The sequence below is a fragment of the Sceloporus undulatus genome, chromosome 4 (genome assembly GCF_019175285.1).
Source record: "Sceloporus undulatus isolate JIND9_A2432 ecotype Alabama chromosome 4, SceUnd_v1.1, whole genome shotgun sequence".
NCBI classification, from domain to species: Eukaryota; Metazoa; Chordata; class Lepidosauria; order Squamata; family Phrynosomatidae; genus Sceloporus; species Sceloporus undulatus.
The window spans coordinates 6,485,976-6,511,811 of NC_056525.1; the positions used below are offsets into that span (position 1 = coordinate 6,485,976).

Below are 25,836 nucleotides of genomic sequence, written 5' to 3' on the forward strand. Positions count from 1 at the left end.
GGCCATGAAAGCCTTTGACTAAACTTAATTCTGTTGCAGTTGTATTGCTTCTTTTGCAGTTGAGTAGAGGCAGAAGATTAGCTGCAAGAGATTACAGAGGGATCCTTGGGGAAGAATTTAGCATAGATATCTTTTTCGCTGCAAGGTGTGCAATAGCAACCTCACAGGTCAACAATGGTCAAGTCTCACTGCTTAACAAAAATGCAAAGCCTAGCCTTACAAAGTTTACAACTCACCTTGGCTTTTCATGATGGTGCAAACTGTTACCGTTTGCAGCCCCACCAGGGAGAGACGCTTCTTGATCTCGACTACCTGGGCATTGTAAGGGGTCAGGATGGCAATCTCCTCAGGCTTAGTGGTCCTGTCCAGTGTCAGCTGCTTCGCTATCCTCACCTGAAAAAGTTAGCAAGGACAACATCTTTTTATATATTTCATCACATACACAGCAGGAACAAGACACAGAGTCAAAGATGGGCTATGCAGGTAACAATCTGCTTGATTCTCTAATGGCTGGATTCATCAGGGACAGTGAACAGGATTCCTTCCTTCATACCAAACTTATTTCTCCTGTTCCTTTTTGGCTTAAATGTCAAATCACTCAGGGCAGGTAACAACAATTCAAACCAATACTAGGAGGAGGCTACAGTAGATGAATCGCTGTATAAAACAAGAAAAGTTTTCCGCACACAGTGCAAGGCCAGCCAAGAGGGTGTTGCTAATTTAGCCTTGCAAGGTAAAGAACTGGATACTTTATGTTCAGCTACTGATCCTAATTATAAAGGTATGCTTTGTATGATACAGGGATGAAAATTGTGTAGTCCTCAGATGCTTTCAAACTGCAACCCCAAGCAGCCTCAAGTCAGCATAGACAATGGCCCGGAACAGACGGGCCTTTGCGGCGCCCTCATCATGTGTGAGGGTTGCCTGGTGGGTGGAGTGCCCACATGCCCTGCAACCCTCACACCTGATGAGGGCGTAACAACGGCAGCACCCTGTTTACATGGGAGCCACCATTGTTACATAAGTGCCATGCGGCATCTGCATGCACCACGCGGCACTTACATAATGAGGGATACTCAACCTGAAGTTATTGATCATCCAATAGGCTGAAGTGCTGCACATGGAGACACTGATGCATTAGGGTAAAATCTATCACCCTACTCCTATCTTCATATTAGGAAACCCACAACCCACTGAGAGGGATCTCACACCAGGGGGCAGGAAGGGTGCACATTTATGTGTAATGTATCTCTGTAAGCCATGCACACAGAGATTCACCACACCCTGAAGCTGTTTCCTCCACACACAATGTCTGTTATCAAAAGTATGACATATCTGGTCTAGATTTGTTGCCCAACGCAAATAAAACCATTGGCAGAATACACACAGTTCCTCAAAGGACCACCATAGCACACTGAACACCCTGATCTCATCTGAATTTGGAAGGGTTAGCCCTAAGTAGTACATGGATGGAAGATCAACAGGGAATACCCAAGTTTTCCTGCAATACAGGAAGCCCCCTTTTATCTGATGAGTTGGAACCAAAGGATACCAAACAGTCAAATTGGTTAAAAAGCTGAACCCAGTTTATTTTAAGCTTGCAAAGGCAAGGATGATGAGTTAGAGATCAAACGGCTAACAAAAAAAGTGAAACTGGTTGAAAAGTAGAATCCACTTTATTTAATTCAATAAAAATTTATACACACACACACACACACACACACACACACACACACGTATATGGAATCCAGTAAAGGCAAGGCTGATGGGTTAGGGGCCAGAGGACTACCAAGAAGTGGAACTGGTTGAAAAGCAGAATCTAGTCTTTTATAAGCTTACAGGCAAGGATGATAAGTTAGAGTCCAGAGAACTACCAAAAAGTGGAATTGGTTAAAAAGCAAAGCCCAGCCTTTTAAAAAACTTATAAAGGCAAGGCTGAAAACTAGATGGCATCAAGACAACTGAGAGAGCCAAATCAGCAGTCTGTGGTCAAAAGAGCAAGCCAGGGGTCAAAAGTGTGGTACATAGCTATAATTTAGAACTGTCAAAACAGCAAGGCATTGAAAAGTAAGGCATTCGAAAGGCAGGGGCTTCCCGCATCTATGACAGGAGTGAACAACTGTGGGAGGCAAAGGGGCTGCATTACACCTTGGGGATCTGCACCCCTGCAAAACCCAACCAACCTTTTTGCACTCTAGTGGGCATTTCTGCCACGTTTTAGGTCCAGGAGAAGCTTTTTTAACAACTGAAAGTGTAACAGGAAGGCTCTTCCTAGTCAAGTCCTTCTTTAACAAAAGGCCTCTCTTGGCCTTAAATGGGCCAAAAGCAGGGTAAAAATGCACCCAGAAGGTACTTGGGGGAATTTATTTTACCACTGGAGAGCCCTAGGGGCCTCAGGCTGCCCTGTGCCCACCATAATAATAATAATAATAATAATAATAATAATAATAATAATAATAATACATTTTATTTTTATACCGCTTTCCCAAAAGATCAAAGCTGTGTACACAAAATTTAAAACCAGTTACAAACACATCATAAAATAGATAAAACCAATAACACAATACAATATACAAATCTAAAACAATCATTCAAAAGGGTGAGCCAGGAAGTTAATGGGATCAAAGTACACTAGTTCATTTTCCAGAGGGGAAGGCTTGACAGAAGAGGAAAGTTTTTGGCCTCTTTTTGAATATTTCTAGAGGGGTGATCAGGCGGACCTTAGACTCTAGGGCAGTGATTCCCAAACTTTGATCTTCCAGATGTTTTTCACTTCAGCTTCCAGAATTCCTGACTGTTGGACAAGCTGCCTAGGGCTTCTGGGAGTTGAAGTCCAGAACAGCTGCAGGAACAAAGTTTGAGAACCCCTGCTCTAGGAGGAAACTCTGGCATGAAAGCATGAGGAGAGAAAGAGGCACCGACTCACCACTTGCTCTGCTTCTTGAAAGTTGGCCTTGGAGTTCTCGTTTCCTTCCTCCGTGGTGACCATGAGGCTGTTCTCCTTTCCTTCTATGTGCCCAAAGATGATGGCGCAGGAGGGCCGGCCTCTGTGGAAGAGGGTGCTGGTGCGACGGATGAGTTGGGGGCAGGTCTTCAGTTTGTTGTCGTAAAACGCCTCCGAGGGGAATGCACAAATGTCTCGATGCTGAGGGGACCAAAAAAGAGGGACATCTCAACAAATAGTTTTTGTGGGTTTTTCGGGCTATGTGGCCATGTTCCAGAAAAGTTTCTTCTTTCCAGGCAAAGCATTCTCTGAAGATGCCAGCCACAGATGCTGGTGAAACGTCAAGAAGAAACTTTTCTGGAACATGGCCACGTAGCCCGGAAAACCCACAAAAAGCTATGGATGCTGGCCATGAAAGCCTTTGACTTTACATCTCAACAAATCCTTCCATAGTGACATTGGCTTAGAAGCAGAACCTGGAGTTTCTTTTTAAAAAATGGACTACAGGTCCCAAAATCCCCCCATGACCATGCTGACTGGGCAATTCTGGGAAGTGTAATCCATGAAGGAAACTTTGCCATGGTCTGCTCAGAATCACAGGGGACACTGGGTTAGCAAGTGTAGAGATAAGGTCAGAAAAGCTAAAGCGCAGAATGAACTCAGGCTTGCTGGAGAGGTTAAGAACAACAAAAAGGGCTTTTTTGGATATGTCCGCAGCAAAAGGAAGAAGAAGGAAACAGTAGGACCACTTCGTGGAGAAGATGGCAAAATGCTAACAGAAGACAGCGAAAAGGCAGAATTACTCAACACTTTCTTTGCCTCAGTCTTCTCAGAAAAGGCAAAGGGTGCTCAACCTGAAGATAATGGAGCAGAGGACAGAATAGGGGAAATTCAGCACAAAATAAGTAAAGAGATAGTAGAGGAATACCTATTTAACCTAAATGAATTTAAGTCTCCAGGACCAGATGAGCTACATCCAAGGGTATTAAAAGAACTGGCAAATGTAATATCAGAGCCATTGGCAATAATCTTTGAAAACTCCTGGAAAACAGGAGAGATCCTTGCAGACTGGAGGAGGGCAAACGTTGTCCCCATCTTCAAAAAGGGGAAAAAAGAGGATCCCAACAATTATCGTTCAGTTAGTCTGACATCAATACCAGGAAAGATTCTGGAGCAGATCATTAAACAGAGAGTCTGTGAACATCTAGAAGGCAATGCCATAATCACAAAAAGTCAACATGGGTTTCAGAGAAACAAGTCATGCCAGACAAACCTAATCTCTTTCTTTGATAAAATTACCAGCTTGGTAGATGAAGGGAATGCTGTGGATATAGTATATCTTGATTTCAGTAAGGCCTTTGACAGGGTTCCCCATGACATTCTCGCAAACAAGCTTGTAAAATGTGGGCTGGACAAGGCAACTGTTAAGTGGATTTGTAATTGGTTGACCGGCCGAACCCAAAGGGTGCTCAACAATGGCACCTTTTCATCCTGGAGAGAAGTAACCAGTGGAGTCCCACAGGGCTCTGTCCTTGGCCCAGTACTGTTCAACATCTTTATCAATGACTTGGAGGAAAAAATTGGGGGCATACTTATCAAATTTGCAGATGACACTAAATTAGGAGGAATAGCTAATACTCCAGAGGACAGGATCAAAATTCAAAATGACCTGAATAGACTAGAAAGCTGGGCCAGAGCTAACAGAATGAACTTCAACAGGGAGAAATGTAAGGTACTGCACTTAGGGCGAAAAAATGAAATGCACAGATATAGGATGGGAGACACCTGGCTTAAGGAGACAACGTGTGAAAGGGATCTAGGAGTCCAAGTAGACCACAAGTTGAACATGAGTCAACAGTGTGATGCGGCAGCTAACAAGGCCAATGTGATTTTAGGCTGCATCAATAGAAGTATCGTATCTAGATCCAGGGAAGTAATAGTGCCACTATATTCTGCTCTGGTCAGGCCCCACCTGGAATATTGTGTCCAGTTCTGGGCGCCACAATTCAAAAAGGACATTGAGAAACTGGAGCGTGTCCAAAGGAGGGCGACTAAAATGGTGAAAGGTCTGGAAACCATGCCCTATGAGGAACGACTTAGGGAGCTGGGGATGTTTAGCCTGGAGAAAAGAAGGTTAAGAGGTGATATGATAGCCCTATTTAAATACTTGAAGGGATGTCATATTGAGGAGGGAGCAAGCTTGTTTTCTGCTGCTCCAGAGACTAGGACCCGGAGCAATGGATGCAAGCTGCAGGAAAAGAGATTCCACCTCAACATTAGGAGGAATTTCCTGACAGTAAGGGCTGTTCGACAGTGGAACACAGTGGAGTCTCCCTCCTTGGAGGTCTTCAAACAGAGGCTGGATGGCCATCTGTCGACGATGCTTTGATCTGGATTTCCTGCATGGCAGGGGGTTGGACTGAATGGCCCTAGTGGTCTCTTCCAACTCTATGATTCTATGATTCTATGATTCTATGATTCTACAGCAGGTGTGCATATACTCAAGTTATCCTCCTTCCAATTTTAGGTCTCTGTATCTGCACACTTCAGTCAAATCTACCAGATGCTTAACACATCTGGGCAGAAACACATTCTTTCAATTTGACTTGTGCTCAGGACTTCAAACTTTTAACTCATCAGCTTTCTGCTTTGCTGCTGCTCCGACATATAATACTTGCCACTTCCCCTTGTATGCTGTGTTATGCAAAAGTTATATTCTGTTTTCTTCATTTTAAAAATAATGAAAGTGGTTTTACAAAAGTTTGACAAAATATAGGTTGAGTCTCCATTATCTAAAATGCTTTTGGGACCAAAAAAAGTGTTTTGGATTCTGAATTTTTTCAGATTTTAGAATATTTGTATATTCATAATGAGATATCTTGGACATGGGCCCTAAGTCTAAACATGAAATTCATTTATGTTTCATGTACACCTTATACACATAGACTGAAGGTAATTTTATACATAATATTCTTAATAGTTTTTGTGCATGAAACAAAGTTTGTGTATACTGAAAGTCAGAAAGCAAAGGTGTCAATATCTCAGCCAATTCTGGAGACAATTCTGGATTCTGGAGTATTTTGGATCTCAGGATAGAATCACAGAATGGAATAGATAAAGGGGACTCAGCCTGTACACACAACACAATTTGTAAAAGTTCAGATTAAATCCAGTAAATAAAATTATATAATTCCATTTATGAAAGGAACGGACATAACTAACAGTGTCATCAGAGTTTAGAAGTAATGCATTAAATATAACACTTTAGTTTCTGCAAGGATAAGATGATAAGAATGTCTCTTTTGCAGAATAATAATAAAAAAACCTTCATGGATTTTAGGCCACAATTTTAATTTGTGAAAATTAGCACAGTAACAACAAGAGCATGCTAGTAACATAAAATAACACAGCAGCAAAGAAAATGTGTTGTTTTACAATAGACGTCTAAGCTCTGTGGGATAGAGACTTCAAGAAATAAGACGGTTTTAAGGAATTAGAAAAAAACATGGAAAAATTACACATGACAAAGTATGTAAATCTCTAAACATCACATGTTGAGTGAAAATCAGGCAGAGAGGGCATTATATATTTTTACTTCCAGCCTTTGCATGAAAATGTACTCAAAAGCAGACAGAAATAATGTAAATTATTAAGTAAACAGAAGCAGTAAAAATGTCATACTAAATGATGAAAGAATGGCCAAATAAAACCAACACACACCATGCGATACTGTATGTCCAGCATCAAGGCCTTGCCCTTGTAGCGCTCAAAGAGCGATGTCTCCATGCCCAGGGCCCTGCAGAAGTCATTGTAGACAACTGGTCTCAACTGCTGGTGGTCTCCCAGCAAGACTACCTGGAAGAAATAACCAACAAGACTGACGTTTCAGCCTCCCTCCTGCTTTAAACCAAAAGGCTTGATTCTTTTAATCAAATCTTTTAAATCAGTATTATATTTATTTATATCCTGCCTTCTTCCCTGTTTGGGACTCAAGGCAGCTTAGTTAAAACAAACGTTGTTAAAAATTCACAGCACACGAAAGTTAAAAATCTAATTAAATGCTCATAAAATTAAAACAACCTAAAACCCATTAATCATGCCCCAAACGAGCAGCCAATAATAATGGGGGAAATTGAAAAGAGATTTAAAGCAGTGCTTTAAACTGCCACTGGCACCAAAAAGGAAAGGCAATTTCCCAAACCATCCAATTCATTGTGTCTCACTATGGCATCGCTTGGGATGGTGTCACCCCCATTGACCTTGTTCTGTACCAGAGCATACAGAATCCTTAGTAATATTTCTCAGAGAATAGAATCCTTAGTAATATTTCTCAGGAAGGAGGCTGTGTATTCCACCCTCCAAATGAAGCCCCACTCTTCATTTGGACAACTCTCTATCTTTAAAGTGGGTCACTGTTGTGGTTATTCACTCTCACTCTGCATCAACCCAAGAGATGTTTAGCTGCTATTCCCACCCCTTCTCTCACTGGTTATAACTGCACAAAAATTTTATAGACAGACATTTTGGTGCCACCCTTTCTGATGGTGTCACCTGGTGCAATCCACACCTACTGCACCCCCCTAGCGATACCACTAGTGCCTTAGCTTTGAGGATGTTGTGTGTCTGGCACTGAGCATACAACCAGCATGAGGCACCTATTGGTTGGCCACCTCTGGTTGTGGTGGCACATGCATGCAGCAGGCAAATGGGTGGTTGCCACTGCCACTATTACGTTCACACAAAAAGGCCCTAGATACCTTCTTGATGAGCCCTCAAACTGTCAAATACCTAGGGTCCCTTGCTTAGGCAGTTTCCCTTAATAACGCCCTAGCCAAAGTGATTAGTGCCATCAGATACACTGAACTGTGGCTCTTTTATGTTATCTGGTACAGCAGGAAAGGACAGGGTGGATGGGATAGATGTCCTGCACAGGCCCCAATCAGCAAATGTAGTGGCTGATGACTTCCAAGTCAATGAGGCAAGTCTGCTTCTAGTTTCAGTGTGAACCTCTAAGGAGCTAAACCTATTTTAGGTATGTGTTTTGGTATTCTGGATAGCTAAAAGCCAGCATAGTATAGTGGTCTGAGCAATGGACTAGGACATCGGGAGATCATGGTTCAAATCCCCACTCAGCCATGGAAATCCACTGGGTCACACTCTCGCAGCCTCAAGGGAAGGCAAGGGTTAATCTTCTCATAAGAAATCTTGCCAAGAAAACCCCATATTTTCACCTTAGTGTTGCCAGAAGTCATAAAGGACTAGAAGGCACACAACAGCAACAACATCCTGGAAAATTTCTTTGAAGTTTGCAGTACATTCTGGAAGAGATTCACTGTCATGCACAGTGGCATTGAACCTACTGCCCACCATGGACTACAAAGCTTCCATTTCAGGCCAAAATAATTCCTAAAGGGGAGAAGCCCTAAGTACCATGCACCCTTCCTCTTGCAGAGTCCCACTTGTCATCACTACTCTCCAAAATCCCACCAGTCCTGCTCACCTTCTCAATTGTTTTGTAGTTCACCAGTGGGATGAGGGTTTCTGGCTCGGTGGACATGGCACACTCATCAACAAGCACCTGTCTGACGTTCAAGCTGTCCTTCAAGGAGCCACTACTGGCAGCAGAACATGTGCACAGAATAACGTCATGGCGCTCCAGTTCATACTTCCGGGCCTTGCCCAGCAACCGTTTGTACCTGAAAGGCCACATGGGGATCACTCTTACTCTCATAAGAAGATCCCCAGACACTATTCCAGTGGATGGGCAAACCTTTTGGAGATACCACACTTCCACCCTGCAAATCTTATTTAGCATCTTCTCTGGCCCATGAATGCAAACATCCCCCAACAAGCTTTTGAGTACATTTGCCTGAAGTCTGGAAACATGGTTTTAAAAACAGTTGGATCCTACACCCTATAACCCAAACTGCCCTTTATGATGCTTCCATAGGACTGGAACATACACAGCTGCAGAATTCAGGACAGTGATGTAAGAGCCAAACCCTTCAAGAACTAATGCATGGATCTCTTACATATCATCTATCCCATCATGACAGCTTGGAAATGCAGTTGATGTATGAATCATTGGGCCCCACTGATTCCTAATGACTCTCCACCTGAGTACAGTAGCACATATTTTCCCTGCTGCTTAACCAGGCAGCTGTTGAGATGGGCCAACTAATTATTATTTAAATGTATTAATGTATTTAAAGCTTTGCTGTCTTGTCCTTTACTCAGAGATGTTCTCAGAGTGGCTTATAAATAGTTAGCTTAACAGTTAAAAGCCAAAGTGTTAACTAATACAGTATAACCCCCAGGTTTGTGAATTCAGTATAAACTGTTTCACTTACTCATGTCTGAAAATATGTTCTCTCTAAGCATTTCTAGGCCCTCCAATGTGATTCTATGGTCAGCTTCTAGCCTAGCATACTACAGAATCATGGAGGACCTAGAAATGCAGTTGAGAGCTATTCTCTCTAGGCATATCTGGGTCCTGCAGTGTGATTCAATGCTTGGGCTGGGAGTTATTTGTCTCAATGAACATAATAGGCTTCCCTATTATTCGTGGTTTCAGGATCAATGAGGGGTCTTGGAACATAACTCCTGTGGATACAGGGTCATACTGTACCTAATTATATTCCTGCTATCACAGGGCCATAGCAACAGATCCAAATAACACTAGGGAATTCTGAAAACACAGCTTAGTGATGGTGTCCTAGTTTGAAACTATGGCCCAGTACATATACCACCAAGAAGCGGCATCCAGGCAGCAATTCTAGGGTTAGGGACCGTGCACCAACCACAGTTCCTAACCCTAGGATGTCACGGCAGCGGTGTAATGGCAGCCTCCTGTCCATATGGGGGCCGCCATTGTGACGTAAGCGACGCACAGCGTATAGATGTCACTGCACATCGCTTACATCACGTGTGCACCAATGGCACATTCATGACGTGAGCATGGCTTCCCAAGAAAAACCCAGTTTTTCCAGGTTCTTTTTGGGGCGGAGGGAAACCGCGCAGTTTGGCTGCTGTGACGTCCCTTTGCAGGAAAACCGGACGCTTCCAGCCTGCCCTTTCGGGGCAGTATGTACTGGGCCTATATAATCTAGTTTCAGGCTTATGGAATGTATTCAAACTCAGGAAATGGTAACTTTGTTTAAATCACCATTACTAGGGGGAAAAACAAGATCAAGATAGGGCTTAAGAATCTGGCCTGTTTTAAAAGCATCACTCACACAAATCACAGTGCTCTTTGAGAAGATATTACAGGAAATTTCAGTTTATTTTAAACTTCAGCTGGTGGCTCCCATTTCAGAGGAATCCACTCTTTGCAGTCTAAACTGCAAAGGATCTATCCAAGGTGTTGAACTTGATCTTCAAAGTACATTGAGTACAGTATGACCCCATATCCATGGGGGATCTATTCTCATGGGTACTGTAGGTAAGTGAAACTATGGTTAATTATGAATGCTATATTTTTAGCAGAAGATGACCATAGAGTCATGCTGGAAGATCTCCAGATAAAGAGGGGATCTCTCTAGGCATCTGGAGGTCCTCCATGTGACTCTCATGGTTACCTTTCAATAGAAGCTGACCACAGTCATGCTGGAGGGCCTCCGGATCCACAGGAGACCTTTTCCCCCCAATGTGGATAAGTGAAATCACAATTACCAGTTCTGCAGATACATGAGTTGTACTTTGCCTTGAATAGTGCTTTCAGCGTATGGATTAAAACCCAGAGCAGATTCACTACCATATTGACATGGAACTCATCAGCCACTACTGGCTCAAGATTTATACAAGCTTACTCAGATAGTGGTAAGCTACAATATGCCCCATACAGAGTTTAAGCGGGCAGGGAATCCTAGCTACTGCCATGCAGCTTTTCTGAGCTCTGGTTACATCCAAGAAAGGCCAAAAGTCATTGGCTTTGAAAGGTGGGATCTGAAGTCTCCTTGGAACAGATTTAATGACAAAAATCAAGGTTTCCCCACATAAAGCTCAACAAACATTTTGAATTGAACTCACTTCTCAACTTCTTCCTCTGTTATCTCCTCTCCCCTTTTCACACGGGCATCGAACACACAGATCTTACTAGAATAGGGATTTGAACGTTCACGCATCAGATAGTGTAAAGTTATCCTCCTGTGCAGAAATAATTTTTCGTTTCAAAACTAAATATTTACAGAACTTTTTACACACTATTAATAATCCTTTAATTCTATGAGAACAGGTTTGAGGTAACCCTTGAGTTCAAGTGCTCTTCTGCCTCCTTCCTCCCCCATCCCAGTGTATTCAGTTTAATTAGTTTCCTCCTAGTTTGCACCAAGCATAATTTCATGCTAGATCCAAACCAGAATTCTACAGACTGAGCTTGCTTTCATATATCCAAATCAAGAATGCCAACCAGCTTGGAGCCATGCTTGCAATCCTGGTTTCCAGGACAAGTACAGGCAACAGTTTGCCAGTTCACATGCAACAGTAGTTTATGATTTGCTATAGACTAGTAAAGAACTAATCATGTTGCAAGTAAAAGAAAACACACAAAACCCAGATTCATCCAGGACCATTCTTGCAGAGCCAAACTATTGTTCAGCACAAGGATGGAGAAGCTTTGCCAAAGAGCCAGATTCAATTTCAGACATGCTCTTGAGGGCTGTATTTCAATAGCAGGTAACGCCAAAGGTTGGATTTTTCAACTTTCAGAAGTGCTGTAATTGCATATTCCTGAAGGATGGTCCTAGTGGCTCCTTCCAACTCCAAGATTCTTTGATACTATGAAAAGAGTGGGACTGGAAATATTAGCATATTTTAGCTTTAACCTCTAACCACCAAGTTTTAGGACAGGTATTTCAGCCTTTTAGAATGGGGGAAAATGTGCCAAAGCTGCAAAACTACCCCAACAATTGTGTCACGAGAAAGAGAATTAGGCAACTGAGGAAGCTCAAGGGGACCAGTCTGTGATCTCAGGAAGACAGGATTCAGTCCCAGGGGCTGAGGTTCCCCACCTCTAGTGAACCTTACAGTGAACCTGCCCTTTTGGTGGGCTAGCCATCTGCAGATCACCTTGCCCTATATTAGCCAATGGCAGTGCACGCCCATGGAAGACACAAAATTTAACATGCATCTTCCAAACTACAGAAAAGACTGAGACCAATCATTAAGAGACTCAGTCTGAATCCAGAGAAAACGGAGGTGCTCGTGATAGGTTCTCCTGGCCCAGGGACGGCAGTGGTTCCGCCTGTCCTGAACGGGATCACACTTCCTGTAAAGGACTCGGTACGCAGTCTGGGGGTGCTCCTTGACTCGTCGCTCCACCTTACATCTCAGGTGGATGCGACGGTCAGGAGCACCTGCTATCAGCTTCGGATGATTCGCCAGCTGCATCCCTACCTGGGCCAGAGGGACCTTGAAACGGTGGTACATGCTCTGGTAACCTCTCGATTGGATTTCTGCAACGCGCTCTACATGGGGCAACCCTTGTACCATACCCGGAAGCTACAATTGGTACAGAACATGGCAGCCAGACTGGTCACTGGTACATCCAGGGCCAGTCATATAACACCTTTACTTAAAGATCTGCACTGGCTGCCCATTCGCTTCCGGGCGCAATACAAGGTGTTGGTTATAACCTATAAAGCCCTACATGGCTTGGGCCCAGGATACCTAGAGGACCGCCTCTCCCCATACAATCCGCCCCGCACACTCAGAACATCTGGGCAGCAGCTATGGAGGGTATCTGGGGCAAGACTAGCCTCCACAGCAAGGAGGACATTCACCATATCGGCCCCAACCCTCTGGAACACGCTGCCCATAGAGCTCCGCTTGGCTACCTCCCTAACCCAGTTCAGGAAGGATCTAAAAACCTTCCTGTTTAAGCGAGCATTCCCCGATACAAGTTCTAGTTAGTCCCCCCCCCCCCCCGACAACCAATGATGTGCTGGCTAGTATGTGATTTTAATGTATATTTTAATGTGTTTTTATTGCTTTTGTATATTGTGTCTGTTATTATGTTGTACACCGCCCTGATTGGAAGAAGGGCGGTATATAAATAAAGCATTTATTATTATTTATTATTATTAAAATCAGAAGTCGTCAAAAAGTGAATCCATGAAGCAAAGAAATCGTTAAGGCCCCACCTGATCTCTGGTTTGGATTTGGATTCCCGCTGGGCTTTCCGGGAGATGTGCAAACTGCTGCCAGGATAGGGGAATTCCATAGATTCTACCATTTCTCCATATACCCGCAGAGGCCTCAACTGAGATCCCTTCATCTTCATCAGCATCTCTGAAGAGGAAGCGAAACCGTTACTCTGAAAACAACCCTACTGCGAGTTGAAGACACTCACAGCTCAGATTGCTACAGGCACAAGACTGTTCCTTTCCATACAATAAAGTGAACTCCATCCTGTGAGTATTTACCCTATAGTTTGCAATGTTAAATGAAACTGGGGCCCCATTCATACTGGCCTAAAAGACATGGAGGGAACTGGGATGATCCGGATGCCCCTCCCCCGAATCGCTCCGTTAGCAAGTGCCCACTACAAATTGAAATCGAATGCATTTTGACAGAAATTGAATGCATTCTGTGTCTGCTGGCGAGGTGGCCGCTGCCAATCAAGCTATCGTCATGGTGACGTTTGCAGGGCATCGGGGGAAGTGTCCTCCCTTTTTAAAGAGCCAGGCACAGGGGTTTCAGCAGCTGAAGCAGGGAGAGAGATGCCTCTCTCTCTCTCTCTCTCTCTCTCTTTTTTTTAATAAACCTGTGGGCTTTTGGGTCAGATCTGCCCCTGTCCCAGGCAAAGGATGGGATTGCCATGCATTTTTTTATGCTTTTAAAAGCAACATTAGCTTTCCCTTTGCTTCCCTTGCTGTATCTGCTCAAGAAGACAAATCATGCGCATATTTGCTCAAAAAAATTGTTAAAAATGTAACATTGATTGTTTGCAACATTTGTAGCTTCTCCCTCTGCAGAAAGCAAGGAGATCCAAGGATATCCAAGTGCAAGCCTGGCTCCATCTGCCTCTGGAATATAAACAATGCGCATGTTCGCTCAAAAAAAATTGTTTGAATTTGAAAAGGGGCCATGAGCTCCGTTCATGACCTGATTTTTTCCTCCTGCAAGGGAAGGAATGCCCAGCGACAGAGGGCTGTGGGCAGGGGATGCAGGGAAAAGAGGCTCCTAAAGAATGCCTTCCATTGCTCCCTTCTTCCCAGGGCTCTTTCCTCCTCCCCCTCCCCTCCGATGAGGGGAGGAAATGCCTTGCCCTTTGCCCACCCTCTGACCTAAATCCCTCCCTCAATTTGCCTCGATCGTGATCGAGGCCAAGTTCTCATTCCCAGGACCCGGGGTTTTTAAAAAGAAACGGTATTTGCACCGATTTCAAAAACACCGCGCTAGGGGCCATTTACCACGGAACGGGTGTGCAAGCCTCGGATTCGCTTGTGTGAGATTCGGGGTGAGTAGGAACTTCACGTGATTGAATCGGTTTCAAAACCGAATTTTTTTGTAGTGTGAATGGGCCCAGAGTGAGCCATTTCTCTGGATTCAGTCATTTCTATGCAGCAGAATAAGTCAATGGCAGCAACACAGAGTGGTACCAGCCACACAGGGACTTCAGCTGGTAGTCCAAATTATTACTGCCATCTTCTTCATTGTCATCATCATCGTCACTTTCACAGTCTACTAGGTTTTACCGACTGGAGTTTTGGTCCATCAATGATTCTGATTCAATTGAGGAATCTAGCAATTAGTAAGGTTTCACTGGCTAATGTTGTATATTCCAAGCAGTGTCACATTTTGAATCTATGGCAAATTTAATTCAGTTGTTTTATCAGTCTATTTAGATTTGCTCCTATAGTACTTCTTACCACTGGTACCACCACTGATTTTTACTCTCAGAAGTGCTGAACCTCCCTTTGTTGGTCCTGATAAATCCTAATATTTATACTCTTTTGTGCTGCTGCCACACTGCAGAATTAATACAGTTTGACTCCACATTTGACATTGTCATGGCTCTATCCTATGGAATCCTGAGATTTGTATTTGTATTTTGTTGCGCCACCAGAGCTCTGTGATAGAGAAGGCTAAATATCTCACAACACTACAAATCCCATAATTCCATAGCATTGAGCCACAGCAGTTAAAGCAATGTCAAACTACATTTAATTCCACAGTGCTGATGATGCCTTCATGTCCAAAACATGCTGTCCCTTGGGTGTGTCACACCTAAATATAATCCAAGTTTCCTTTTTCTCAACCACAGTTATGTTTGGCATATTATGCTCTGTTTCTTAGTTTGAAATTATAACAATAGCAGGAGTAGTAACAATTGTTGTTTTTGTTATTAGTATTATTAGATTCATTTATACCTCTTTTTTCTCCACTACCAGGACTCAAAACAGTTTACAAAAAGGGAAACAAATGACAATTAAAACATAGAAACAGAAATACAACTGTGTGCAAAGTTATTTTTAAAAATGCAAACCCTGTACAGTAGCAAAGCAGTCAATGTATACTTGATGGTCCAAGACTTGATTGCACTCAACAAAGATAAAATACCTGCAACAACATCAACAGACTTGTTTGAGGGCCCACAGTATAGGATGTGGGTCTTTGCTTTGTCTGTGTCATCCAGAGTGGGCTCCTTCTCTTGGTGTTCTAGATTCAGCCGGTGGAACCAGTAGACAATATGAGCACCAACCACAGTTTTCCCAGTCCCTGGATAAAGAAAAGGGGGAAAGAGATACGTAGTTATAGTAAATTTATCATAATCCAAGATAACAGTGTTCATTCTGTCCTGCTAAGAACTGCTAAAATTTAATCTGTTTGGCTGTTAATACCATGTATTCTCATTCATAAGAATAAAGCAAGAGCCCTTTTGGATCTGACTAAAAGCCTTTCTAGTCCACCATTCTGTTCACACAGCAGCCAATTCATTTCCTAGAGGAAGTTCATGAACAAGACATGAGTACAATCGCATCCTCCATCTCATAAGCCACAACAATGATATTCAAAGCCACAATAAAGCTGCGGTCTTATACAGATCTGTAGCTAATCCCACTGAACGCAGCAGTTCTAAGTAGAATTCAAAGACATAGGTGTGTTAGCCTGGAAAAATCAATATACAAAGGAACCTTGTAGCTCCTTCAAGACTAACTGAAAGAAAGAAGCTGGTAGCATGAGCTTTTGTAAACTTGAGCCTACTTCCTCAGATGCATGGAGGGAGGACCCAGAGATATACCTGCAATGCGCTCTACATGGGGCAACCTTCCAGCTCCAAGCTGTCTTGAATGAAGCTGATTATCTAGACCCATTTCAAACTAGTTTCAGGGCAGGATACAGAGTTGAGACTGCCATGGTCACCTTAGTCGATGATCTCCATTTGGACATCGACAGGGGAAGTGTGACCCTGCTGGTACTCTTGGACATCTCAGCGGCATTCGATACCGTAGACCATGGTAACCTTCTGGAACGCCTGAGGGAGTTAGGTATTCGGGGTACTGCACTCCAGTTGCTCCGTTCCTACCTCTCGGGTAGATTCCAGATGGTGAGGCTGGGGGGCAGTTGCTCTTCCAAGAGAGAGCTGACATCTGCTGTCCCTCAGGGCACCATTCTGTCCTCCATGCTTTTCAACATTTACATGAAGCTGCTGGGAGGGATCATCCGGAGACATGGGGCATGGTGTTAGTACGCTGATGACACCCAAATTTATTTCTCTATGTCCCCAACTATTGCAGTGACTAGGAATGGCATCTTTCCTCTGGATGACTGTCTTGGATTGGTAATGGGCTGGATGAGGGAAAACAAACTCTGACTGAATCCAGAGAAAATGAAGGTACTTGCGATAGGTGTCCCAAGTCCAAGGATGGAGTTTTGTCACCCAGTCCTGGATGGGGTCACACTTCCCCTAAAGGACGAGGTTCGCAGTTTGGGAGTACTCCTGGATCCGTCCTTACAACTGACATCCCAAATATATGCAACAGCCAATAGTGCTTGGTATCAGTTTGGGTCGATATGCCATCTGCGTCCCTACCTGGACCAAAAGGACCTTGAAGCAGTAGTACTTGCACTGGTAATCTCGGTTAGATTCTGCAATGCGCTCTACTTGGGGCTACCCTTGTACCAAATTTGGAAGCTTCAACTGGTTCAAAAAGCAGCAGCCAGATTGGTCACTGGAACATCTCGGTTTGACCATATAACACCAATAATGAAATCTCTTCACTGGCTGTCAATTAGCTTCCGGGTGCAATACAAGGTGTTGGTTATTACCTTTAAAGCCCTACATGGCTTGGGCCCGAGTTACTTGCGGGAGCGCTTCTCCCTACATAATCCACCCCACACTCTCAGAACATCTGGGAAGTTCTTACTAGAATATTATACCAGGTTAATGACAACTTCACATAAGGCATTCACTGCCACGGCCCCAAGATTATGGGATGACCTACCAGAAGAGATCCGTCTCATTACTACCTTAGAGGCCTTTAAGAAGGCACTCAAAACAGATCTCTTCCGACAGGCTTATCCACTGAATTCCATATAAAAAGGTTATAAGGACTGCTCTTCCTTGACTCTGATTGTTAGCTAATGGACGAATTGTAATTTTTAGAGAATAGGAATTCTTGGTAAATTCAGTGTTAGTATTTTATTGTTGTATTAATTGTAAATTGTACTAAGTGTCTTTTAAGGTTGTAATCCCGCCTCGATCCGTGGGAGAGGCGGGAGGTATAAATAAACTATATTATTGTTGTTGTTGTTGTTGTTGTTATTTGTGCCATGTCTGGAAGCTCCAATTGATACAAAACATGGCAGCCAGACTGGTCGCTGGAAAATCCAAGTTCGACCATATTACACCTATTTACAAAGTGTTGGTTATCATCTATAAAGCCCTACATGGCCTGGGTCCAGTCTACTTGAAGGAATGCCTCCTCCCATACAATCCTTCCCATACACTCCGATCCTCCAGGAAAAACCTCTTACAGTCTAGAAAGACCAGACTGGCAGTCCTTCTCTGCCACCGCTCCAAAAACCTGGAATGACTTGCCGGAAGAGATTCACCAATTATCCTCGCTCGAGGCTTTTAAAAAGGCGACAAAAACCTTTCTCTTCCGGCAGGGCTTCCCCGATTGATAACACCCAGAACCAATTGAATCCTCCTCCTCCTCCTCTTATTATTTTTCTCATTCGTGGATTGTTTATTAATTTCAATGTAATGTTATGTATATTTCAATCATGTTTTATTGTTTAATTTTATACTTGGGAGGGAGGGTTGGGCCGGCGTCTTGGGGGGCTTATTGTTTTTATTGTTGTGTATTGTACAAACTTTATTGTTACCAGCCTCGATCCCCAGAATGGAAGAGGAGGGATAAAAATAAATAAATAAATTATTATTATTATTATTATTATTATTATTATTATTATTATTATTTAAGCAGGCTATCATGTGAGCATAACAATACAAATACAAAACTTTGTTGTATGGAGATGAGGTGACAAGTGCAGTTTTAATTATGGACATTGGGGGACAAAGGCAGGAGAAAAGGATGTCACCCAAAGCCATATGAATGAGTACTGGAATGGAGTGTGGGAATGGAGATTGGAGTGTCTATCCAGTCTATCAGTAAAAAGCATACTGACTGTTGTGTATGTAAAAATGAAATGGACTGAGCTTCTTTATTAACCAGGAAGCTTTTAAAATGTTCAAATGATGTAAGTTAGAAAACAATTGGGACAAATTTAATAACTGCACCATGTCTCCCAATGGCTGCATCCCAAATTCTGTTAACTCACCTGGTGGGCCTTGGATGAGTGTATATGGATTTGTCAGAGCTTGCAAAACAGCTTGATTTTGGCTGGGATTGAGCCGCCTGGAGCTTTCTGGAAGATCAAAACTTCTGCGTTCCAAGAGACTGGATTTAACTGCTACACAAGTTTAAAACAAAAAAAGTTATCAAATAGATATTGCGACAGGCTTTTCAAGACTAACCTGTGTTCACACATTCAAATGTGAAAAAAAATAGAAAAGAATTGTTATAAGCCTCAGGAGTTGATCCTGTCACTCTGTAGCAACATAGAGCAGAGCTAGGGAACTATATGGCACTCCTGATGTTCTTGGACTGCAGCTCCCAGTGGCCACAGCCCCATTGTCAATGGCAAGGAACAATGGGAGGTATAGTTCAACAATATTTGGATAGTTACCTGTATCCCAGACTGGTCTCAGAGCATTAGGACTAGCATTCAAGAAACACTAGTCAGTCAGCTCTATGAACCTAACTGCATATATTTGGAAACAACTGCTCTTTAGGAAGAAAAATACAATTTCTTTGTTTTTAAATGATGCATCAACTTATTATATTAGAACAGGGTTGGAGCAGATGGTCTTGGGGTCTCTTCCATCTCTATGATTCTATAACTATTGTAAGTTTCAATGCCACAGCCTACAATTTGTTTCCACTTACGTTTTTTGGGAATCCAATGGCCAAGAGCTATTCCCTTGGCAAGCTGAGTTGCATGTTCCAGTTGCCAAATTGCTTTCTCCTTCCGTCTGTGGAGAAAAGAAGTGGGGAGGGGTAAAGAAACCACTTTGAAGAAACAAGACAACACAAAGAGTGGTGCAATGCTGGCATTTAACTGATTGATCAGTCAAAGTTTGGGGTGATTGCCATCAAATTTTGGAGTGTGGACCAACTTATTCACCTATACCATTCTTCCAGTGCCACACTGCAGAATTAAGGCAGTTTGATACCACTTCATGGCTCCATCCTACGGAGTCTTGGGATCTATCGTTTGTTGTGACACAGGGCTCTATCTCAGAGAAGGCTAAATACCACAAACTTACAAATCCCAGAGTTCCATGGCATTCAGCAAAGAGGTGTCAAACTGCATTAATTTTGCAGTATATATGCAGCTAGTTTGTTTGTAAGGGATTTATCTCTCAAAATGGGATTCAAGGCAATTGTAATTGGAGGTCCAGACATTGTTGACAACAGCTAACTATTATTTATCCAGACCATTTCAAAATTGAGGGAAGGACTTAATGATCCAAATGGTATACTCCTAGGTGTTCTGTCAGTGAACAATGCAATAATTTATATATTTTCATGTTTTCCCCACCATTTATATATCACTTTTCACTTTAATAATGCCAAAACAGTTACCTCTTCTGTCTAAGAGAGCAATGAAATCACAACAGGAGAATAAAAGGTTACATCCATACTGTGGAGAGCAAATCATCGGAACAACTATCTTGCTATGAACGTTTTATTATCTAAGGGTATCACTATATATTACTGCACTATATATTACTTGCATACCATTTTTAATTGGCATGGTATCCTACGAAAGCTTAGGGGTTGTAGTTTGGTGAATTTTCTGGCAACAGGCATTATTTTGTGGCTCCTCAACAGAGAATCCTTAGGCACCTTGCACCCATATACTGGAAGGAAGGCAGGATATAAGTAAATGAAATAATAATGAGTCCCTCACCAAACCACAGATCCCAGGGTTATGTAGGATGGAGCTATGACAAACAAACATACTATCAAACTGTTATTGCTGTGTAGTGCGGATACCCCCAATGTGGAACAAAATGAAAAATTTAATATGGAAAGGGGGAAATGGGGAAGAATGAAGCTGAAATATGATTCTGAACCAGACTTACACATCGGGCAGCAACTTTGGGATGAGCTCCACAGTGAACCTGGAAGACTCCTGGGTGACCTCAACAGGGATGTTTTCCATGGACATGAAATGGATGGAGAAACGCACCATCGCTTCACCACGCTGATCAGATTTGTCATTGCTTTCAAACTCCTCTGTACACCCATGAGCCACCCAAGTGTAAGTAGCTGGGTCCACCAGCAATTTGCCATCCTTGCAGTTTTGTTTGGTCAAGCTCAGCTGTTGGAAGTTGTGGCTAAGGATCTCCACGCTATTCTGGATTCCATTAGGCTTCAGGTCTGAAAGACGGATGCAGAGGTAGCAGTAGCTGAAATCCACTTCAATGGCACACTCTTTCAGGAACTCCTTAGTGAAGGAGATGGTCCCCTGGAGCTGGCCTTTCTTCGTTCTTTTCTTCTCCCAGATGATCTTGACATCCTGCAGGACAATGGAGTCATTCTCAGCCACAGCACATGAAGCTGCTTCCATGTCAGAAAGCGGCAGCCAGATTTTGCGATACTCAAAGGCATCCTTATATTTCTCCTTCGATGATTGGGTAGCAAATTGGGAGAAGCATTCAATGGGTTTTTCTGAGTGCTCTAGACACACATCAAAGCCAGGAGTGATGGTCCACAACTGCACAAATGGCACCAGGAAACCCCGCTGGACATCTGTGGTGAGCTGGAGGTCCAAGACATCCCCGCCACCGAGCTCCACTGACAGTTCCACGTAATGCAAGCACTTGCTCCTCTTAATTCTCCCTGTATGTCTCAGCTGCTTAATATGACCCTTCTCAAGGAGGAAGAGCACCTTATAATATTCTTGGTTTCTGACAGCAGCAAGAACATCACACCAGACTGCTGCATTAAAGACGGTGACCCTCTTGTCCTGAAGCAAGGATGACGTCAAGATGTGCTTCTGTAAGGTCACCATGGAGTAGACCCTTCTCCTCCATGCCAGCTTTATACTCCCCCGTTCCTCAATGAAAAATGGCTGTGCCACAAGCTGGAGAGCTCTATAGTTAATGAGCTGAAGGTCGGGAAGGGTCTCCTTGTTGAAAGGAAACAAGACTTTGAAGTTCTTGGCCATCTCTTCAACGTTCATAACAAAGGCCACCTTCTGCTGGACCTGACATTTCAACTGAGCTGCCATCTCCAGGGAGTGGGCCTTCTTTTCATATGCAGCTGCCATTGCATTCTTCCGGTTGAAATCATAGCAAAGGAACTCAATATCCTCTGGAGAATACTGTACCGGCTCCTTCAGGATCAGAGAGAGGATGTGTCGCTGGAGCACGACATCTATGTAACGCCGGATGGGAGAGGTGGCCCAGGTGTAAGAGTCCACATGCAAGGAATAATGACCTACTTTGGACTGAACAGATGAGTTGGAACGTAAAAAATAAGAGCGACTCAGAAGTTTCCGGAATTCCAGGTTCACAGGGGCCAGTTTGGGATGAATGTCATCTGTTACAATCAGGTCAAGCATCTTGGGAATGTCACCGACACTGGCAGCAGACTTCAAATGTTCCCATGTTGAAGCCAAGAGTACAAAATTATTACTGGTCTCCATGTGGACTTCAGTAGTTGGACCACCGAGATGGTGTGAGAGGTGGTTGGACAATGGGATTATGCCTCTGAATTTGTTTCTCATCTGAGTCATTTGTTGGGGGTTGGGCTCCATCTGGCAACGCAGAGGGATGAGACTTCTGGTGGAATCCTGGCTGGTGAGGAACTCTCCCACAGAACTGTTGAACAAGATCATAAGCTCCTGTACCATCTGGTGGGAACATCTCTGACCCAGAGGACAGTCTTCATCCAGTTGCTCATAGTAACAGTCTTCATGGAGTCTGGCCTTCCGGTGGACTTGGGAGAAATGATAAGCAACTGCAATACAATCCTTCAGGGTGTCGAAGTGAAGTGATGGTGCCTCTGTCCTGTAATAAGTCTTAATTATGTCTTCAGCCTCGTCATAGGTCAGCTGGAGATCTGAACGGATTGTGGACAGAGTAAAGGAAAGTTTTGTCATCTGGTCATTCTTTTTATCCACTAAGACAAAAAGAGAGATCACATGGCGCTCTTTCTGTGGAAGGAGACTACAGAGATCTTGGCTGAGCTCAGGTGGGAACATAGACACTGGCTCCTTCCCAGGAGCATAATAACTAGTTCCCCGGTTCTTGGCTTCTGTGTCTAGAGCACTGCCTTTGGGGATGACAGAGGCCATGTCAGCAATGTGGATTCCAATCTCATATTTGTCACCTAGATCTCTAATACTGATGGCATCATCCAGATCTCTAGCACCTGGGGGGTCAACCGTGAAGGTTCGGTAGGTCCGACAGTCTTTCCGATTGTCTTTCACAGAAGTGGTTTTATTGGAAGTGAATTTGGCCACCTCCTTGAACACTGCATCTGGGTATTTTTGAGGCAGGCTGCACTCAATGTCAAGGATCTGTAGTCCTTCTTCCAGTGTTGAAGCCACAGGAAGGACCTGCATAACAATCCCCAAAGGAAAGTAAAACCCCTCCCGCCACTTGATGACCTGGACCACAAAGAGGCATTTCTTCTTGTCCTCTTGGGTTATCGTCTTGCGACTCTTCAGCTTGATCTTCCCTTCTTGGTCTACCCGGCGGATGGGAATGATGTTTCGTTCATCTTTCAACCCCGGAACAAAGATTTTGGTGACTGAACGGTCAATGGGGATCATGACACGTAGATCATAATCATCCACTGAGCAGATAAAGATACGGTTCCTATCAGCTGCCTTCATCACACCCACCACTTTCCCATGGAGACTTCCTTCAGATGTAGCCTTGTTCTGCAGGATCTCCACCAAGACTTGGTCACCAGAGAAAGCCATTCCACAGTTAACCCGGCCTTTGATCTGGATGTTCAGGGCAGGAGAGTCGTCCAGAGAGAAGGCAGAAGCTCGATCAAAACTCTCCTTCATGAACTCGCAACGCTTGTAGATGTTGGGACACTTACGCAGATACTCCATCATGGTCTGTGGGGAGTAGCTAGTGTACTCCTGCCTACTGCCTTTGAGGTCAGGCTCCTCGGACCTCACGTTCATCAGGCCTTCATCTGAAACAGTCACCACAAAATTGTTGCTCTCATCCAGAAGCTCCTGCAATATGGGATCATCAATATTCAAGCTTTCTGCCTCAGAGAACCATGAGTCTGTATCACTCCCATCTTCCTCAGACTTCAGGCTCTCCCTGTTCCAAGTGGCCTGGTCACACACAGCCTGTCTTATCTCTTCCAGGGTAAGAGTTTCAGGAGCCATGGTTCTGTGGTCAATGCACTCCCTGATGAAGCCTTTCCAGACCTTGCTGCATCGTCCGTAGGAACACAAAGCCACTGCATCCCCAACAACGATGACCTGGGACTGGGCCCTCGTCATGATGGTGTTCAACACACGTGAGTCATTGAAGAAGTCCAGGTTGGAGGAACTGATAACGCTGAGGCTTTCCCTGCTATGCACAGTGCTGATGATAATAACACGGAATGTTTTCCCTGTTAAAATAGCAAGGGAGAAAAAAGTTACAGCTTAGACCACGCAGGGCTACCAGGACTGTTTTGTGACCCCTTAAGTCTTTCCCAAGTTCTCCAGTGCCTTTAAAAAGGATTAAAAATTGCACCATCATTGCTGCAAACCTACAAGAAAGCAAATTCATCTTTACAATAACGTGTTGCTTTTTTTTGTTGCCGTCCCCCCTGCTGATCCTAGCATGAGTGTTGGACTAGGATTCTGGGAGACCAGGGTTCAAATCCCTGCTCAGACAAGGAAACCCACTGGATACCTTGAGCAAGTCACACTCTCTCAGTTTAAGAAGAGGGAAATGGCAATCCCTCTGTGAATAAATCTTGCAAAGAAAACCTGAAGATGGGTTCCCATTAGTTGGACTCTAAGATGCATACCAACAACATCCCACTCCCGTCTTCACTTTTGGAAACCGATGACAACCCTTGGCAGGTCCTTGGGGCAAATTTCCCCAAATTTCCAGAGTATGCATAGCCCTTTTACAGACCAACAGCTCCCCCATGAAGCAACATGGCAGAGCTGGGTGAATGAGACTTGCCCATAATTTCTTTAAATAAAATGTGGAGAAAAGGCTGCCTGTAGAATGAAAGGAATTTGTCTCAAGAAGATATCTGGCACTGTTGTGTTTGCAAGCCAAGGAATCATTTTTAAATTCCTAGCTGCCAGAGAAAGATTTTTCAGTTTGATAAACCCAGATAGGTGAGGTAGGGCAATTGTCAAATTCCTTAAGGATTAGCATCTATTTTTCAGGTGCCCAGCTGGGCAAACACTAGAATCTTTCCAGACTTGTATCCACATTTTTAAGCTGTTGATGTCCTTTCTGTAAAAGAGTTGTCAGAAGCTGCCCAAAACAGAGTAGAACAGCCTGTGTCAGATACCAGGGCGGCAGCAATGGCTTTATCCCAAAGGCAATTGTGAGAGAGAGGAAAGGAGAAAACAGGTGAGTAACAAATAAGGCAAGTTCCCAAGTGAGCACCACTTCCCTCAAAACATATACACCTCACTGGTGATGATGATGAATATTAATGTGATTCTGGACCTTTTGTTCTAGGCTTCCAGTACCATGATTTAAATCTGTCACCACAAAATAAAGGCTATACTGTATGTGAATGCATGTGCAATATGAACAATTAAATTTCTTCACCAATCACAGGTTGAGTCTCCCGTATCTGGAATTCTGAAATCCAAAAGCCTCCCAAACCGCCCACATGAGTGGCCGAGACAGAGACAGCTTTGCTTGCTGATAGTTCAGTGCACACAAACTTTGTTTCATGCATAAAAGTATTAAAAATGTTGTGTATAAAATTACCTTCAGGTTATTTAGATAAATGAATTTCATGTTTAGGCTTGGATCCCATGTCCAAGATATCTCATTATGTATATGCAAATATTCCAAAATCCAAAAATAAATAAATAAATAAATAATCTGAAATGCAAAACGTTTCTGGTCCCAAGCATTTGGGATACAGGAGACTCAACCAGGATGTAAGAAGCCAACCAGGATATGGGATGAAAAGAACCCTGACTCACATGGTTCTTGTGATCAAAAACTCTGCAAAGTAATGCAAAAGAAAAATAAAACCATCTTGAGACATAGTCAGCCCTTCGTATCCATGGGGGTTCCATTGCAGACCTCCCCCCTCCCCGGTGGATGGCAAATCCTGTGGTACCTCTAGTCCTGTTGCCAATAGTGGCAT

At 43.5% G+C, this 25,836-nt stretch overlaps 1 protein-coding gene across 4 annotated transcripts in view; it reads right to left on the reverse strand.

Annotated features, from left to right (window-relative positions):
• Positions 1–25,836, reverse strand: part of HELZ2 (helicase with zinc finger 2) — a 77,482-nt gene that overhangs the window by 6,503 nt on the left and 45,143 nt on the right. For all 4 annotated transcript variants that reach the window (XM_042462382.1, XM_042462384.1, XM_042462385.1 and 1 more), the window contains 10 exons: positions 20,604–24,111; positions 19,402–19,487; positions 18,734–18,865; positions 15,506–15,664; positions 13,084–13,231; positions 10,973–11,089; positions 8,445–8,640; positions 6,665–6,799; positions 2,927–3,145; positions 237–393 (listed from right to left, as the gene is read on the reverse strand). In XM_042462382.1, the coding sequence (XP_042318316.1) occupies positions 237–393; positions 2,927–3,145; positions 6,665–6,799; positions 8,445–8,640; positions 10,973–11,089; positions 13,084–13,231; positions 15,506–15,664; positions 18,734–18,865; positions 19,402–19,487; positions 20,604–24,111 (4,857 nt within the window). The remainder of the gene's footprint in view (positions 1–236; positions 394–2,926; positions 3,146–6,664; positions 6,800–8,444; positions 8,641–10,972; positions 11,090–13,083; positions 13,232–15,505; positions 15,665–18,733; positions 18,866–19,401; positions 19,488–20,603; positions 24,112–25,836) is intronic.